This window comes from Drosophila obscura, unplaced genomic scaffold (assembly GCF_018151105.1).
Source record: "Drosophila obscura isolate BZ-5 IFL unplaced genomic scaffold, ASM1815110v1 contig_4, whole genome shotgun sequence".
NCBI lineage: Eukaryota > Metazoa > Arthropoda > Insecta > Diptera > Drosophilidae > Drosophila > Drosophila obscura.
The window spans coordinates 6,961,482-6,981,027 of NW_024542828.1; the positions used below are offsets into that span (position 1 = coordinate 6,961,482).

Here is a 19,546-nt window from a genome sequence, read left to right on the forward strand (position 1 = left end):
TGAGTTTTCCTTTTTGCCTTGGGTCTACAGGTGGCAGACGATAGACCTTTCTCTCACTCTCTCTCACTCTCTCTCTCCCGATCGCACCTTAAACCCTTGGCATCCGAATCATTATCGCGTATTTTTGTTTGGCATCAATCTGAGGGCTAAATATATACATACATATGTACATATAAACTCGTATATTCTTTTCCTTTTTTTTTGTTTGTTTGGCTAAAATTTTTACGAAAATGAGGCAAAGTTCTATTTTTTGGCTGTATCTGTATCTGTAGGTATCTTCTGCCTATCTGACGTTGTCAGAAAACGTTTCCCAGGTGTTTATTTTTAGGTCATGGCGTGTGCTGCTCCCAGCACAAACTGTGTCTGGGTTATGTATCTTTGTATCTGTATCGCGGTATCGCGATCATCTGACCGATGAACCACGCGTGCCGCATACCCCCAAATGGCATACCTATCCCCCCCTTCTATTTCCTTCTTTTCTGACTTAATTTTCGCACATTTTCTTTTGTTTATGTTTCTGTATCTGTTAGATACAATGCGGAATGCACGATTCGTGTGTGCAACCTTGTCCTTAACCTCATGAAAAATTACTGTCTGTCTGCCATGTTTCCATTTACAATGTGCGCCAGAATAATAAACATATGAAGTCGAAATTCCAAAAATCCGGAAAAATCTCGCCACTGAAATGCTGTCAAAATGCAGTTTTTGGGGGGAAAAATTGGCAGTTAGACAAATGAAAATGCTGTTCTAAACACACATGAAAGACATATTTTGGTTGATTTAAAAACATATTTTCAGTTAATTATAGTGAGAAAAATTATGATCCACAAACGAGGATCATAAACGAGGAAGTCAAAAGCTTTAAGTTGTTAATAGATTTTAATGATCTTTTACGAGTACTCGCAGTATAGATTTGCGTAAGTGGCAAACATAAAAGGAATAAAGCAAAAGGCATTACAGTTTTTAAAATTAAAATTTGGGCTTTTGAAAGTGCTTTTTCGGGAAGGAAATAATGTTTACAGATCTATTATAATATTATTAAATTATATATGGTAATAAACCATATAGAAATCGGTCAACTTGCTCTTCATTTTTTCATTCCTCTTGTGCATTTCATAGAATAATTTCTCACGAAACTCATTCAGTGGAACATTGACTGAATCATTCCAACCCATTAGAAATCCACGATTTTGTTAGCTTAAGAATATTATCTCAAGCGGAAATAAAGCGGAAACTGAAACTTATATATTTAAGTTTTAAATTCATCTCCAAAATCATCAGCAAAGCACCAACCATAACTTAAAGTTGCTTAAGGCATCCAAAATATATTAAATTAGCAGAATTAGAGTAAAATTATACCCAACAAAAGCCCCATTTGATAGCCCTTGAATCGAAAGTAAAATAACAAAACTATCCCCAAGGCACTCAATTAGCTGGGAATTTCCTAAACAATTGCCACTTCACACAACAAGGAACTCTTGAGTGTCTGGGTGGGTCAACATTTGGCCGAAAGATACCCCAAAATTAGTCCTACCCTAACCTAACCCTGCCACTCATGTGCTCGTTCCTTGGCAAAAACTATCGCCCCCACCCCATATTTATATATCGATCTAGGCATGCTCCCTACGAAAATGCTGTCCATAAATGGTCAAGTGAATCACTATTGTTTAAATATCCGTGGCCTCTGTTTTGTCTGGGGCCGGCCGCATGCAAAAACACAATTCGCAATCAGATTCTCTCACATTATTTTTTGGGTGTTTACGTCGATGCAGAAATTGCTGCCATGTCTAATGGGCCGCGCGCACTGATGACGTATTTTGGGAAATCATAACATTTGCCAGCCGCCAAAAACACACACACACACACACACACAAAGATACACAGATGCTTGTGTGTGTATGGGGGGGTACCTGTTGTTTTATTTTTACCTCAAAAACCAAGCGAAAGAGAGACAGATACAAAGAGAGGGAGCGCGCAAGCCAAGGTGCTGGTTTTTCGAACTCGAAAATTCACCACGAAATTCCCCACAAAAAGAGAGCAAGAGCTAGCCAGAGACAGAGAGAGAGAGAGAGAGAGAGAGAGAAAGAGAGAGGGAGAGCCGTAGCAGGCCTGGCAAACTGTTGATTGGCTGTTCTGCGCCTGCGCAATGAAAAATGGCTGCAACAAAAGGGAGGCAACCAGACCTACGATTGGATCCGCACCGAAAACCGGCCGGCTATACGGGGGCCTCTTTTGTGTATATGTATTATAATGACGTCGGTCGAGCGGCGGTCGAGTCGAGTTGTTTCCCCACCACAGCTGCTGCTGCTGCTGCGGGCTCTCTTTCTCTCTTGTTTCGAATTCGATTTTATTTTGTGGGGCGCGTGCCGCTGTGGCCGCTGTAGCCGAGAGTAGGGGCACATACACGTACGTTGTTTGTTGAGTTTTTCATTCATAAAAACCGAAAGAGGGCTCATCTCGTGCCTCAGTTGTGTTCGAACAAGCAAACGCGACGGTTGGGAATACCAAAAAAAAAAAAAACCCCCAAGCAACAGAAAAAGCATAAAAAAGCTACAGCAGCAAAGCCCACAGAAATCTCCAACATCAAGAAAACTCCAACGGAAAATCATATCTAAAAACAAAAAAAAACAAAAATATAGCTACAAATAAAAACCACAAAATCAAATACATAATAAAATATATTTGTGCAGTGAAATAAAAAAATAAAGTGTGTCTCCCCCAAAAAGAGAGAGAGCAAATTTTAGATATAAAAAGTAAAAGTGAAAGGATAATTTCCATGAATGAAAATATGTTTATACGTGCAATATTTTATTGATTTCTTGGCCGCCTCGTGTGTCGTGTGACAGATAGAGAGAACCTTTTGGCAACGTGAACATCTAAAAGCCATCTAACTAAAAGAAAAGCCAAAAGAAAAGCTGTAAAAAAGGCGCTTGTCAAGAGGGCAAGAGCGTAAGCCAAAGGCAAAAATAAAACCCTTTGAATTCTTCTGCAAGTGCCATTGCGATCCAGGTGGGTTTTTTATACGTTTCTTCAAGTGTCAAAAAATGTTGGTGGAACAATATTTTCGTGTATTGTGTCAAGTTTGGGATTTTCTCTTGTGATTTTTCATTGAGCTATGAGGCAACAAATTAAATTTATAGAAATTGGAGGGCAACATAAATTTTCTCTGTGATTTGCGGGCGAAACTGTGTGTCTTATGGGATTATTTGATGTTTCGTATATCTGATTAGAACAATATCTGAATTAATAATGTTTTTCATAAAGGCAACCAAAAATGTAGATTGAAATAATTTCTGGCATCATGATTGTTGTTTGAAGGAACAATTTTCTGATTGGAATTATTTCTGTATGAAAGCTTATTTTTCGGAGGGAAATTAGTTCGTAAAAAGTGCTTCTAAGGCGAATATATTTGTGTTTGAGTGTTTTGTTAGCGTTTTTCTTTTGTCAAAGAAAATCCCAGAAAAGTGGAAGTATTTTCATGAATTTATCTGTGATGAATAAAGCTTTGGATTGACTTTAAAAGCGACTTTTCTTTTCTAAAGTATCTGAAAGTGTTCCAAATGATGCTTAAAATGCATTTCACTTTGTAAAAATACCTGAAAGTCCAATAGATTCTTGAGTTTTGTTCCTAAAAGTGATTTTCTACTTGAAAGCATTTTGTAGCAATATTAATGATATTTTCCACTTTCATTTTCACTTTGATAAAAATCCAAAATACTTCCAGAAATGTTTTTCCTTTACAAACTTTTCGAAAATTTCTTTGTCGAAATATCGTATACTATTTTGTAGTTTATAGCAACCATAGCTATCCATTCCCTCTGCTTCTCCTCTCTTCTGATATTCTTTAATCCAATTCTGTTTTTATTTTACGCTTAGATTTTTGTGTTGTTGAAAGATATAAAAATTCATTTAACGCATAATAAAAATATCTGCACGTTATTTAGACAGTGCACCTGAGAGGCACAAAACGACCGGCGACGGACAGCTTTACGGCCCGCAACTTTGTATCTGTGTGTGTGTGTGTGCAAAATATATTTGCAGAATTTTTGTAATTAAATTATTGTCATACACTTAGCGCTCAATTAAAGACAGAGCAAAAATCTCTGCTGCACATTTCAGCTGCTTTTACAATTTAATGGCAAATATTGCAGTGTTCCGTGTCCAGTGCTCGCATTCGTATATTTTACATGCATTCCCCTCTGCTTGTATCTGCATCTTTAGGCATTTATTACCCCTCCGTTTGTATCTGTACTCTTCCGCTCAAGCAACTAATGGATTTGCCTGCTCCTTCTTCTTCTTCTGTTAGAAAATGGAAAAACAATTAGCAAAATGATTTACATGCAACCTCTACCCGAAAAGCCCGAAACCCGAAAAAGGAAGAAATAATTTTTCTCTCAATTTTCACATTGTTTTTACCGCAATATTTAACAAAATAATTATGAGATCAAAACGAAAAATGCCGACACATCAAAGTGTGGGCCCCCAAAGTTCATTTAACACTTGCTGCTGTTGCTGCTGTTGCGGCCGATGCCGCAGGTTGTGCCAAATGGCACTTTGACATCCCCATACCACCAGTCAGGGCCGTCGCCACACCCCCCTACGAAATGAATAGCAGCACCCCCTCCATCACGACTAAGTGGCCAGGCTTTAAGCTTTAGGCCGTCTGGGCCGTCGGGAGTTTCTGCTGCCAAGTCAAACAGAAGAAAATTTTCATTTAAGTGCCCACTAAAATGATTTTCAACAACCAAGCGACACAACTTTTATAAAAATATACATAGATTCCCTCATGTAATACTCTTCAAAGAGAGGGTGTTACGTTTTTGAGACGCTACGTTTTTTTAAACAAAAAGTGCCTTAACTTTGTGTGTTTCCAAGCAAAGGAGGGACTCAATTTTAAAGATAAATCTGCACAGATAATTTTTTGTATACTCCATACAGCATAAATATCTGAATAGCCAAAATATTATCACACTTATATAGGAATAACTATTAACTATAAAATCAATTAAAAAACATTGAAAACTTTTTGGTTCCAAAAGATATTCCAACAAAACTCAATAAACTATTGGAAATGCATTAATTTTTAATATATTCGATGACACTTTCGTGTATCCCTTCAGCCAAAGTCAATCTGTATAAAGTGTATCTATAGCTTCGGTGCTTCGTTACCCTCTGTAGATACTTTTCATCTGTTGGTTTTTCGTGTCTGGGCCTGCGGCTGTTTATTTTCATTAATTGTTCTCATGAGGAAAACAGCAACAAGCGACGAACCCGAACCCGTAGTCGCCGACGCTGCCGCTGCCGCCGCCGCCGAGCTGTTTGTTGTTGGCATGAAAAGTGTGACAAAGTGTTACGCATGCAAAAGATACATTTTCATCTTGTTGTTGTTGTTGTTTTTGTTGCTGTTGTCCATGTTAACTTGTTGGACTTGTCAGTAAAAGGGGGGGACGGGGGGAATGCATGAGAGTATCCCGCTGTGTGAATGATGGACTTTGTTACCGCCTCCTTCTCTCCATCTCTCCTCCGTGGCTCCATTCCATCATCGTTTTTGTTTTGTTTTACGTGTCGCATGCAACTTGCATGTTTTCTATCTATGTATCTGCAGGATACTTTTACTTCAAACACACACAGATACACATACAATTTGACTAATGATCTTCTCTCTCTCTCTCTGCACAAAAAATAAAAAGTCTCTCAAATTTCTTTTTTCTATATATTTTTTTAAATTTAATTTTTTTATTATTTCGTTAAAAAAATTCTCAAGGTTGCCAAAATCCACCCAATATGGCCATATGGTGTTGCATAAGATAATAACAACGGCAAAACAGCAAGAAACAAAAAAATCTGTAGTTTATTTTTGGAGCCGTTAAGTAGCCAAAGGTCGCGGCATCTTGACGCGTCTTTAATCCTCCAATGAGGGGGGTCCAATGAAAACACAACACCATCTTTTCAGTTTGTGTAAGCGGAGATCTCTGGGTCACAGAGCTGTGGCCTCACCGATACCTGCACCGTTCTCCTCCTCTGAGCTATTCCTCTGCTCTCACAGATACCTCTCCTCGCTGCGATAACTCCTCTCATTTGCCAAAGCAAACAAATTGGCGCCCCATCTATCGAATTGTTAACACTCTCGACCACTATGGACCATAGAACCCCAGCGCGCAACTATAGATATTTTCTGGCCCCAAGAGTCGCCGTGGCAACCGGTTCCGCAGAAACTTAATTAAAATAATATCAACATAACAATTTTTTTTTTGCCTTGGTTCGTATTTTTTTTCTTCTTCCTCATCGGAGCCGTTAAATGTATCCACACATCCATCTATCTCTTGTTCCCTCTCTGTCTCTGCCAATATTCATTCATGGGCAAAAGATCTTGACGTGTCTGTCTGTCCGTCCGTCCGCCCGTCCGTTCGTCCGTTCTACTACACAAAATAAAGAAAAATGCTATGCAAAAATATGCAGAGTGAAAGAAAAGACACGACAGAGCCGGGCTCTAGAGTGGGAGAGACACACACTACACAAACACACACACACACACACACACACACACATACATACATACAACAGATTTACAATATACATAAACGTAGATACGGATTCAGATTGAGACAGTGGCAAGTGGCTAAAAGGGAAGCTGGCATCTAGATATGAGAGCCAGATCCGTATCATAAAAACATAATAATCGGAGGAGAGAAAAATCTTCAGTTGCAATTCCCAAGTAGTAGTAGATCCGGTAGGGATTCTGAGTTCCAAATAATTAATTAAAATAATTCCAGAGTCATTTAATTCTAATTAAATAATTAAAATAGTTCTAAAATTATTTAATTCTAATTAAATATAATCTTTCAGACATAGAAACCTCTTCTACCTATTGATAAAATTCCAAACTACGAAAGTCAATCCAAATCTGAACTCGCTTTTCCCTTGTAGCCAATTGCCACTGTGGCACAGCTTTGGGTTATATATCTTTTTTTTTCTGTTCATTTCATTTAAGGGAGTGTCAATTGTTAGCCAAGTTATTAAGCGGACCAGAGGCCCAGAGAGTTTCGACCAAAAGACAAAGACCAACACCAGAGACAGAACCACGAAGAAAAACCCAGAAACCAGCAGGAGAAGGAGATGTATATGGGAGTATAGAATCTTCCAACCAGTTTCAGTCTCTCGTTATTTTTTTTTGTTTTTGGTCAGAGGTTTCGGAGGTTTTGCTGGATGGCAGATGATTCATGTGGCAGAGGCACCAGAGAGATACACAGATACAAATCTTTGATCGACTGTAAAAATTATTGACTCCAGCGCATAATTTTATGAATGAACTCGAGAGCCACACAAAAGATGGGTGGGAGGGGGTAGACGAGTGGAGCGGTGCGGAGAGCAGCGGAGGGTATAGACAGACAACGGGGCACAGCACGCGCTGGGCTTAACACAAATGTATCTACGGTATCTGGATATCTGTGTATCTTGTGGTGTGCCCTGGTCTGGCCTGGTCTGGTCTGGCCCTGGTGTGCCTTATGTATTTGAATCTGTGTCTGTTGCTTTTGCTTTTGCTTTTTGTTTGAATGTAATTTCACTCGCTCTGCCCGCTGTGTGTCTCGAGTGCACTCCTCCTCTGCCATGGAAATTATGCGTGAAATCAAATGTAAATAAAAAAGCAAAAGTGCCAAAAGCTTTAGAGAATGCCACATACCCTGTAAATGTAGAAAATGAGCGGTTTTGTGGCAGACAGCAGTGGCTGTAGGCACGACATTTGATGGTAACATGAAAGCTAGAGCCTCAAATTTAATTTTTTACCTCACAGATACGTGTCAGGCGTGTTGCTGTTGACTTGACCTCCCCCCATTAACCACTTCCAATGGGTATCTCTGTGGTCGTGTGACTCTAACTCTTTCTTCTTGCATCTTCGTGTTGTTTTTTCGTATCTGTCGGCTACGCTGTGGCACGGTAGTTATTTTGGCGCATAGCTGCCTGTCAACACAAGTGCACTTGTAATGCAAATCAACGCGGTCAAGCCTTTTGCCTTCGCCAAACAACACTCGAGCGGCATGAAACGATGAAGCGATGTTGATGATGATGATGATGACGCCACACATCTTTCGTGGAAGGAGGTGATCCATAGACAGAGATCTCTATAAAGAGAGAGAGAGAGAGGAGCTCTATGGCTCAATGCCCAAACTTGTCGTTGCACAGAAATCTCGCCAATTGCTATTTTTTTGGTTAGTTTATCTGTGATAAACATCCATAAGATACAACAATTATAAGCCAAGTTTATGTAGACATTTGTTTTATACAAGAAAAAAAAATGATCAGCCTCTCTAATTAAGATGAAGTTTGTTTGCTGCTGAAGATGACTCTTGCATAAGGCGGGGGGGGCGACGATACGATACGATACGATTGCATAAGGTCATACGCAGCGAGTGTGACCCATAGATGACCCACTTTTACCCAAAGAGCAGCAGGCGGAACCTGTCTTTATGTGTGTGGGAAAGCTACAACTGTTCTACTTCTCAGGCAGGGGCAAGTGCTTAATCGATTTTAATTTAATTGTTTTTAGACCGTGGGTGACAGTATTTTTTTTCAAGACTAATTGTTAAATAATGTCTGAGACGCGTCTCCAGTGTGCCCAGTGGATCCCCAGTGGCTCCCATTTGCTATCTGTGGCTCAGTCGATCGCTTTTTTATGGCTTGGCTTATGCAATTGAACAGCTGTCATGGCAAATCAATTGATTTTTCTATATGATTTCATTCAACTAATCAATCGCTTTTACTTCTTTCATCATTTTTCTTAGGCGGCGTAGCCCCTGGAACTCCATCAGCGGCCATGATCATGGAAGGGCTTGAAACCCTGGTGGCGCCAACCCATCACGCATTCCTGCTCACCGAATCGGCCGCTGCGGCCCATTTTAATGTCTTGAGCTTTGACACGTGCCTCTTCAAGACGAGCACTGCCGCCCAAAGTAGCAGTCCATCGGGTGGTGCCACCTCCACTGCTGCCTCATATCTGAGCCCAGCACAATTTGGACAGTCCTCGGCTGGAGCATCCACATCATCATCATCGTCCTCGTCGCTGTTGCAGCATTATACCACAGCCTCGGCGGCGGCTGCTGCAGCTGCAGCTGCCCATCATCATCATCATCAGCATCAGCAGCAGCATCATCATTCACAGCACAACAACAGCAGTCCCAATAATTCCGTACTACGGGCTCGCAATCAAACAGCCACACCCACGCAGGGCGGCAGTCCCAGCAACGTGGCCGTGCAGCCGAGTGCCACGGCCAGCAGCGGACGGAACTCGGCCTCGCATCTGAGTCTCCTGAATACCAGCCAACACGGCGGCAGTCCTGTCACAGCCACCACCGAGCATACGGAGGGGCATAAGCATATGATCGAGGCACTGCCGGGGGATCTAAATACACCGGTGACTACGTCCAGCGATATACCCTCGTTCTTTGGGCCATCCACTGTGGTGGAGCCACCTCCAATAACCGGTAAGTGTTACAGCATCTATTAACTTTAGCTATGGCGAGATATTAGAGTCTTTCAGGTCTTGGTTTTTACGGAAATTAAATATAGAAGAGAAAAGAATCATTTATCACTTTACACCCAATAAGCCCCCAAACAAAAATTTATATTAAAGCCATTTTCTAGGGTTTCTAATTATGAAATAATTTCAATAGCCGCACCATAAGGTGGACCGAGGTGCGTTGCTGCATGACGCGTCACATGTTTTACCAATAATTAAAGAGTCAATTTTAGCTTCATTTAAAGTTACCCAACTACATTTATTCCCAGAGATTTAACAGTTTAAAGTTTCCTCCTTTTTAGCTTGACTTTCCCCCATAAAATATTAGAAACAGATATAGCCTATAGCCTATATATATAGCATAATCTATAGGCATAAATCTTCGACGAGAAAACCCTCAAAAACATTTATAGACCTTTCTGATGCTGCTGTTTGGGTGAAACTCTTTTCTTTTTTTTTTTTTTGTTTCGCCTTGAAGTTTGTTTCTTTATCTGCCTGCTAATGGATGCTGCTGCAGCAACAGCTGGCACATGTGGCAGTGGCAAAGCCAGTTGCAGTTGCAGTTGGGAGTCTAGAGTCCACAACTAATCCGTTGTCAGTCTTAAGTCTCAACATAAATCAGCCTCAAATGGAAGTACATATGCGAAAAAAAAAAAATTGTCGTATCTTTTGGCTTTAATTCTCTCCAAACATATCTCAGCTTTTCTCTCTTTTTATGCCTCTTTCTCTTAGCTTTTGCCTTGCTTCCTCTTTGATTTGCCCTCACCGTAAAAACAAGTTCAAAATCTAAAGCAAACATTCTAAAATTTCAGTCAAGTACCAATTTTCGAAATATATATTTTTTTTGTACTTTTCTCATTTATTTGATTTATTTATTTGTTCGTTTTTTTGTTTGGTTTCTTTGGTGTTTTTTTTTTGTGTGTTAATAATTTTGTTGTTATTATTAAATTATGGGGCATGTTAAGAGATCTCCAGTCTCCAAGAGTCTTATACATCGTTTCTTTCCATTTTGATTACGCAGCCATAAATATAAATTAATAAAAAAATGTTGACATTCCAAATGGCTATATCTCTATATAGACTATAGAAAATTTATGTCACAAATATCTTTGGATACCCTTTCCAATGTATTACGGATATTATGATGTTAAAGAGATGTTTGCACGCAAAATTATATAAAATATAAATATATATGAAATAGTTAAAGGTCAATGCAATTTTTTTTGCATGTTTCCCTATATTTTTGAGTGTATCAAAAACATTTATACCCTCCCATGAGGTAGCTAATTCCTTTCTCTTTTTTCATTTTATATTTTATATTATTTTTTGCATTTTTTTATTGCAATTTTTGTTGTTATTGCCATTCTCATCGCTCAGATATTTCTTATACATATGTGGGGACTGCATAATAAGTAATAGGAACTTTTAATTAATCTCTAGAAAAAAAAGCAATAACAACAATAGCAGCACATGTATTAAACATTTCCGTTCAGTGTCAATGTTTCGAGAGCAATTTTCTCACTCGGCGAACGGCTCAAGATACGCGGGGATATCGCACACATACGAATATAAGTTATATCTTTCCAGAGACATATGTATACGTACATATATGTCGCTGCATTTCTAATTGAATTAAGGCAAAGCAAATAAAGTATACTAGATTTGCTGCTGCTATCAAAAACAATTGGGTTTAATTGTTCTTTCGTTCGTTCTGTCCGCAGCAGATACATTCTTTTCTAGACAGATTTGCTTTGCAGATACATTTTTTCATGTCAGATTTACTTTAAAGATACACTTTCGTAGACAGATTTACTTTTGAGGTTGAGATACATTTTTCCAAACAGATTTTCTTGCATCAATTGAAAATGCATAAAATCCAATATATCTTTCATATGTTTTCCAAATAAAATAAGTTTTAGATACAAAGACAGAAGCCAAGAAAATGTCACTCATAAATTTAATTCCCCCTCTCCCCAGAAAAAAAACCCACGCACAAAAAATCGTTGAGCAAAGCCAAAAAAAAAAAAAGAGAAACAAATAAAACACACAAAAAAGATACAGAAAGATTTACAAACACAGAAATCATAGACATGGTTGAATTTTCAAATGAAAATCCATTAAAACAATTTGCATGACAATGACAGAGCGGCTTTTAATCGCCAAAATTGGCAAGAGATTTGGACTTAAAACAGAAGAGGGCATTAGTTAGTCATGTGTCCAAAAGAGATGTATAGATATTATTCTCTCTATAGAGATATGTGGCAGCTATAGACAGAGAAAGAGAGAGAGAGATGTGGGGGAAAGTCTGGCTCCAGATATCTTTCTTTTTTTTTTTGGAGGGACAATAATAATTTGCTCTGACAGCATTAATGAGGCTTGCAATATATATTGTTCTACTCGTAGAACAATAGAATTTGCTATCGCTAAAAATTCTGTGAATTGAAGCGCACATACAGTGCCCCCATCCATGCCCCCCATGCCCCCCGATTCCCTCTCTGACTGTAACCAGATTGATGTCGCTGCACATTAGGCGCACTGCACACTGCAACTCAATCAATATCCAGGCTAAAGCCACACAGTCCACAGGCGGCATTAATGACAAGAATCGTGAAGCAGAGAAAAAAAAACAGACTTCCAACTGAACAAAAACAACAAAAAATATACTCTGCTGGGCAGCCGCGTAATTAGTCTTCTCGCCCGACACTTTTGCCTTGCCCCAAGTGCAACATTTTCTGTGTCTCTCTCTTTGGCTTCTTCTTGTGGCCAAGTAGTGGCTGTTGCTGCTGCTGCTGCTGCACGATGAGCGATGAGCGATGATGCCGACCTCCCGTGTTGTTCGATTTCCGCGAAATCAAAGCGCTGCCCAGCTGCAAGTATTCCCCGAGTATTTCAGTAGCCCCCCAATGCAAGCCAATGCCATTGCCATTCAAGCGAACTGTGATTGATATCGCACCCATGCAACCCAGCAGCAAAAACAGTGGCAGGAAGGGGCAGGGGTAATGGTAAGAGGAGAAGCCAATCCATCCATCCAAAAAGATTGTCAAAGGAAGAGATTTTCTTAAAAATATAACTCAACGTACAAACATTATAGCTATTAAATCCTAAGACTCAAAGATATCCCCAACATCTTATTATAATTTTATTTCAACAAAATAACCAAAAGTAACTAATAATTAATATTCCTCTATCCATTTTCCAGGCTCTATTGCATCGGAGGATCTCTCGCTGGAACCCCAAGTGGCTGTATCGGTGGGGAGTCCAGTTTTATCATCCGTTTGTAGTCCGTTAAAGGAGGAGCGTAGTACGCCGCCAGCATTGACTATCGTTAAGGAAGAATCAAGTAATAATAGTTGTAATATGTATCCACACCACAACAACAACAACACATCATCCGCAACAACTACAACAACAACAAAACAGACAACAACAAGCGAAAACAACAACAACACAATAACAGAGAGCGTTGGTTCGCCTGTAAACACTCAACAACACCAACAACAACAGCTGCATCATAGCAACAACAATTCTCACCAACAACAACAACAACAGCCACAACACAGCAGCTCCCCACCGCAGCATCAGCAACATCAATTCCAACAACACCAAATATTACACCAACAACAAAATCAACAACAACAACAATTGCCACATCATCATCACCATCACCACCATCATCACCATCATAATAGTCATCTGCAACAGCAACAACAACAGCAACAAACTCAGCAACAACACCAACAAACTCAACAACAACTCCAACAGCAACACCAACATCAAAATCAACAACAATTGCAACACCAACAACAACAGCAACTCCAACAACACCAACACTTTCAACAACAAGTACAACAACAACAAAGTGGCAAAATCTCATATCGCGGCATTTTCACCACAACAGGAAACGCAATGAATGCCGCAGCAGCAGCCGCAGCTGCCCAACAGCAGCAGCAACAGGCGCAACAGCAGCAACAACAACTTCCTTCCCCCCAGTTGAGTGTCCTACCCGGACAGATGTCACCACCATCCAATAGTTTGGGCAACAGTTGGGGCCTGCCCTCCCCGGACAAGTCGCTCTTCCAGCCACCGATGTTCGCACACTATGCCACCATGCAACAGCAACAACAGCAACAACAGCAACAACAGCAGCAGCAACAGCAGCAGCAATCCGCTGGTGCCACACCTTCGCCATACGATGATGGACGTGCAGCCGCCGCAGCAGCAGCCGCACAGCATGCGGAACTCCTGGGATTATCCATGGATTGCACTCCTCTGTTGCTGAAGCAACCGACTCCGACTTATGCTGGTCCCTCTGTGTCCACTGCGGGATTTGCCAGCCTGGCAGAGCTCCAGAGCAGCCACGACCAGCTGCAACAGCAGCAGCAGCAGTATGCCGTACGCTCCCAACTCTCGAGTGTCTCTACGCCCAAATATCAATGGTTGGACTCTCCGGCGGACTATGCCCCACAGCAGCAACAGGTGCAGCAAGTGCAACAGGTCCAACAGCAGCAACAGAATCTTGTCCTTCCGGGACCCACATCCTCGGCCAGCTCCAGCAATGCCGCTCTGGGGGTGCTCATTCCCAAGCAGGAGACCTATCCAGATATGCAGCCAAATTCCAATGGAACGGGCTACTCAGCAGCCTCTGGCGGTTCATCAGCAGCTGCAGCTGCCGCCGCCGCCGCTGCAGCGGCTGCCGCTGTGCAACTTGCAGAATATAGTCCTTCCACCAGCAAGGGCCATGAGATACTGTCACAAGTCTATCAACAGAGCACTGTGCCGCTGAAACTAGTGCCCGTCAAGCCGCGCAAGTATCCGAATCGGCCAAGCAAGACGCCCGTCCATGAGCGTCCCTATGCCTGTCCCGTGGAGAACTGCGACCGGAGGTTCTCGCGCTCGGACGAGCTCACCCGCCACATACGCATCCATACGGGACAGAAGCCCTTCCAGTGCCGTATCTGCATGAGGAGCTTCAGTCGTAGCGATCACCTCACCACCCACATACGGACCCACACGGGGGAGAAGCCATTCAGCTGCGACATTTGTGGCAGAAAGTTTGCCCGTTCCGATGAGAAGAAGCGTCATGCCAAGGTCCATCTTAAGCAGCGCATCAAGAAGGAGTCAAAATCGCGAGGCGAACAGCAGTCACAACAACAGCAACAGCAACAGCAGCAGCAATCGCAACAGCAACAGCAGCAACAATCACAGCTCCAACAGCAACAGCAGCAGCAGCAGCAACAGTTGCAACAGCAACAACATCTCCACCAGCAGCAGTATCAGCATCCCCATCATCATCTGTTGCATGCCGCCGATCTGGCGATTGTCACCTCAAGTGCGAGCATGTAGAGTCTAGAGAATTCAGCATCATCCATTGATCCCAAGCCATCGGGGAATCTGCAGTCCCTACAGCATACCAATCTCGATCTATCATTGGCCATCGATGAGAGTGGATTCCCATTTGAGTTGACCTCTGATTATGGCACCCTATCGCCACTCACGAGTCCCTTGAAATTCAATCATTTGTGGGCCAATCATGAATACTATAAGGATGATTCATCCTCTGAGATCTGATCAATCAATCGCTGATGCTGAATAATCTTACCTAGTTGTAATTGTAATCCAGGGGTTGTGTTAGACGGAGAAATCAATTTTCAAGACATTAAATCTTAAAGAAAAACCATATGCTACAGTTATACATACGATAAAACATACGATAGATGATATATCACACATCAATGGAAAAAACAGTTACTAACCATTAAAAAATCATAAATGAAAAGAAAATCCTGTTCAAAATGATCGAAAATGATCGAAACAATCGATCAATTGTCTAAATATCGAAAATTAAGAAAATGGTGATCGAAAAATCTCTTTCGATATATAATGAAAAGTGATCGAATATTATTGATTCGATAAATAGATGATTTAAAAGTGATCGATAAATCGAATGAACATATAAAATATAATACAAAATATGAAGAAAAAAAAAGTGGGAAAATATTTAACTTATGTCTCTAATACTGTGATCTCATGTGTAATAATTATTAATTTTAATTTCTTTACATAACTAAAAACAAAAATAAAACAACACAAAATAATTTTAAAAATTATAATCGTTTCGCCTTTTGCCTTTAGCTAATGTTCATTTTTAAAAAATGCTAACACACAAATACACACTAATTTATTGCATTTTATATATAATAATAAATAAATATATCTATTATAATGATTAACTTATTATCTTAAAGGTTTAGATTTAGGTTTTAACACACAAACAAATAACTAATAACACACAAATCTTAGCATATCATTTTGTTCCCTCTAAGCATTATAAATTTATAGAAATTAAAACATTAAAGCGAACATTGTTTAAAAAATGAAATTTTGACATAATGTTGCCCATTGTACTTCCTTAAAAATGATTCGAAATCAATAAAAAGAATATGTCGAAATGTATATTTAATTTAATTTTATTATTATTTTTTAATTTATAAATGTTCAATCTACTGTAGAAAAGAATTTCTTATTAGTTGTTAAATTTTTTTATCATAAGTTGATTTAATTTTTATATACAATTAGTTTACTTTTACTTTTGAAAAATATATAACATTTTTTAAAACACAATTCAATTTTTGGTTTTTATTTACATTGTTTTGTGTTGAAAAGACTAAAAATATATCGAAAAACTTCATAAGTGTTAGACAATAGGAATCTTTGATAAATTTCAAGCTGAAAAGAAGCCTGGTCACGCGTTATGCCGCAGCGCCCATCGGTCGGAATGTGTTTCTGCGCATTCTGAGCGTCCTAAAAGACACATAGCTATAGCACACACACTGTATACAGATATATTTAGGATGTTAATGATCTATTATTTTGAATGTTCAGCTTATTCTGAAATCTGAGTCGGGCGACTCACAAATTATAGCCTAACGAAACTTGAAACGAAAATTTAAAAAAATGGAACTCTTGTGCTAAATATAGAGATATAAGAGGAGTGCTGAAATACGAATGTAACGAATGGTTTGAAAATCTATATATTTTTTAGGCAAAAAAAGATATTGAAAAATATATATTTTGCAAAGCCGCTAAAGACACAAATTAGAAAGGAATAAGAATAGATTTTAGGAGAGGAAATAAGGTACATATATTTCTATAGATATAAGGATTTAAGGGCAGTGCCAAGATCTGTATCTATATATTTGTATTGAGAGTTTGTCATTTCTTATAGATAATACACCCCCCATCCCAACAGACAAATGAAAGGATATACAAAATGCCTACAAACCAAACAAATAAATGTGTGAAACGTATGTGCCATTAAGAAATTACAAAAAAAAAAAACGAAGCTTATAGAAAATATTTAAACGAAAACACTCACATAAAGATTTTGAAATTTTAAACGTTGTGATTACATACAGTACATTTATATATGTTAATTTAATGCAGCGGTGGGCACACTCCTTTGCTCCCACTATTCCCCCTTTGCTCTGAGAATTTTTTTTCGTCAACTAAAAACCCCAAATAAAATAAGTACGCGAAACCGACAAGGTAACAACAAATGATTTCGACAGCGAGATTCTTGACTCAAGACTCGAGACCGAGGAAAAAAAAAAGAATCAAAAAGCTCGAGCCTCGCTGATAAGGGTTTATTTTTTTGTTGTTGCTGCTGATCCCAAAATTTAAATTTTGTGCCCACAGCTGATTTAATGCATGGTGTTAAAAAAAATGGAATTAAATCCGCTTAAAAGAGAGACAATTAGATATAGTTTCCGATTAGATGTATAATTCAATGTGTATATATGTACTCGTAAATGTGTGTTTTACAACTAAAAAAAAAAATATGTTGCTTATGGACAGTTTTTCTTCCATATTTATAGATATGTAAATGTAATATTCAACATTTGGGATAAATGTATTTTATTGATGCATTCATTTAGCTAGAACCACAATTATTCGCTTAGCTAAGCAGAAAACCAAACAAAACAAAACAAAAATATTCAAAATGCTCAAAGGTGTATTTTTTGGTGTGTTAAAAATTAAATATACATATATACGAGTATGGACAAAAATGAATGTTTTCTTCATGTGTTTTTTATGTGTGTGCACATTAAAAATTAACCTTAAATAAAGTATATATAAATTCATTAAACATTAAGCTCTCTCATTGTTTAAGACTGTCTTTGTGTTTAGATCGAATGTTGTTTGGATTCTATCTGAGATAGATGTAGGATCTATCCATATATCAGTTCTTTTTCTATATAATTATCTATATCTGGGAGTTAGCATAAGTTGGATATATACATATATACAATAATCGAATTATATAGCACACACAAACACACACACACAAACAGAGAAAAATATTAAATATAATATATGCAACAATTTGGCAGAAAACACTTTTTGAAAGCAAATTAAATGAAACTAAATTTAAAATTTAAAACCAAAAGATCACTTGTTTTCTGTTCTTTGAAGGTTGGAACTGTGGCTTCTATTTAGCTGGTCATATAAATTAGTTTGGCATTCGTTTGAGCCATCGAAATGCAGACCCAATAAAAAGCGCAATAAAATTGAAAATAATAGCCACAGTGGCTCCAGAGGAGACGACGACGACGACGATGTGGACATGGACATGGACGATATATGCCAGCACTCAAAACTAATGAAATGTTCCCAAAGTCAAAAGCGATTGCAGGCAGCGGCAGCCACCACACCACACCACCGCCAGGCGGAAAGTCGATTGACCAGAAAAGCCTCTCCTACTAGTCACAGTTCTCTTCTATTTTCATTTAGGAGAGCTGCTGCTCACCTGCTGCTGCTGCTCTGGCACTGGGCTGCCAGCAGCGACAGGCGCATGTCGGGGCCTAAAAAAATCTTCATATTTTTTTTTTGTTGTTTTCTCGTTCGCTCAAAGACGAGCAGCCCGCCAATGTCTCGGGGAAGCGCGCGGCCAAAGTTATGAGCGCAATTCTATCGTAAAAATGCAAAAAGGAAAAGGACAAATCATGTCCAAAGAAAGCAGAATGTGTAATGCTCTGCTTTCAACTGTTGCTTCCATTTTTTGCTTGAATTAATGCTTGACCCGAGACGCACAAGCGAATGCTGCAAAGAAATGCCTGAGAATATTTTTAATTGTTTCTTTAATAATGCTGCACAGAAAATTCGATTATTTCTTTATCACAATTCTTTTCCAACCATTCACGACCTTTCCGTCTTAGTGTATTGTGTAACCCAAAGACTCTTCTTTCATAGGGCATACAAAAATGCAAAATGCTTTCACGGCTGCCGCGCTCTGCCTCTTGCGGCTGCCACAGTTAAGGTTCGTTCTATTCTGGAGCCTTGCCTTGACCGAAACTAGAAATTCTTGTCTTTCGCAGGCAATCATCATTGGAGGAACAAGAGGAGCCAACAGAGGAGCTCTAGCTCTAGCTCTGGCTGTGTAGCTGTAGCTGGAGGTTCGCCTTGTGTGATTTGTGTGCTTGCGGTACAATTTGAGCCCCAAGCATGCCACAGTTGGTGATGTCTGTGTGTGTGTGTGTGTGTGCCCCAGTCTTCTTTCAGTTCGTTCGATGACCACAACGCTTATGACAGGCGCAAACAAAATTATTTTTGCATCCTTTTGCGCCGCCAGGTGATGAACTGTCGGCAGTATGCAGCAGCAGCAGTAGCAGCAGCAGTCCCCCGTCTCATGAGGCCATGTGGCATGTGTAGATGTCGTCTTAAGTGCCACCGATTTGACATGTTTAGGTGTTTAGATGTGGCACGATCCAAGATATGCCACCAAATTGATTTCGTTTTGATAAGCAGCTATATTTCATCTTTTATCGGTAATATTTTGAGAGTCATTCGATTGCTTTTGAGCTGTCATTCGATAGAGAGAGAGAGAGAGAGAGAGAGTCACACACACAGAAATGACAGACAGAGAGAGAGAGGTGGCCTCTGGCTATCACCTGGCGAGAGGTGTCGCCGAACCGCGCCGTCACTCAGTTGTTGACTATCAAAAACCGGACTCTACTTTTGTAGCAAAGCCCCCCG

The 19,546-nt window shown here is 39.6% G+C and overlaps 1 protein-coding gene and 1 long non-coding RNA gene across 5 annotated transcripts in view; one reads left to right on the forward strand and one right to left on the reverse strand.

Annotated features, from left to right (window-relative positions):
* The window catches only part of LOC121403751 (alpha-protein kinase 1-like), a 46,697-nt gene extending 31,021 nt beyond the window's left edge, over positions 1–15,676 (forward strand). For 2 of the 4 annotated variants that reach the window (XM_041594910.1, XM_041594909.1), the window contains 2 exons: positions 8,781–9,479; positions 12,714–15,676. In XM_041594910.1, the coding sequence (XP_041450844.1) occupies positions 8,813–9,479; positions 12,714–14,857 (2,811 nt within the window). In that variant the 5' untranslated portion in view covers positions 8,781–8,812 and the 3' untranslated portion in view covers positions 14,858–15,676. Of the gene's footprint in view, positions 1–2,679; positions 3,010–8,780; positions 9,480–12,713 lie in introns of those variants that run through there. The other 2 variants (XM_041594911.1, XM_022354305.2) reach the window with 2 other exon arrangements.
* The window catches only part of LOC121404737, a 49,981-nt gene that overhangs the window by 8,342 nt on the left and 22,093 nt on the right, over positions 1–19,546 (reverse strand). The window lies entirely within an intron of this gene.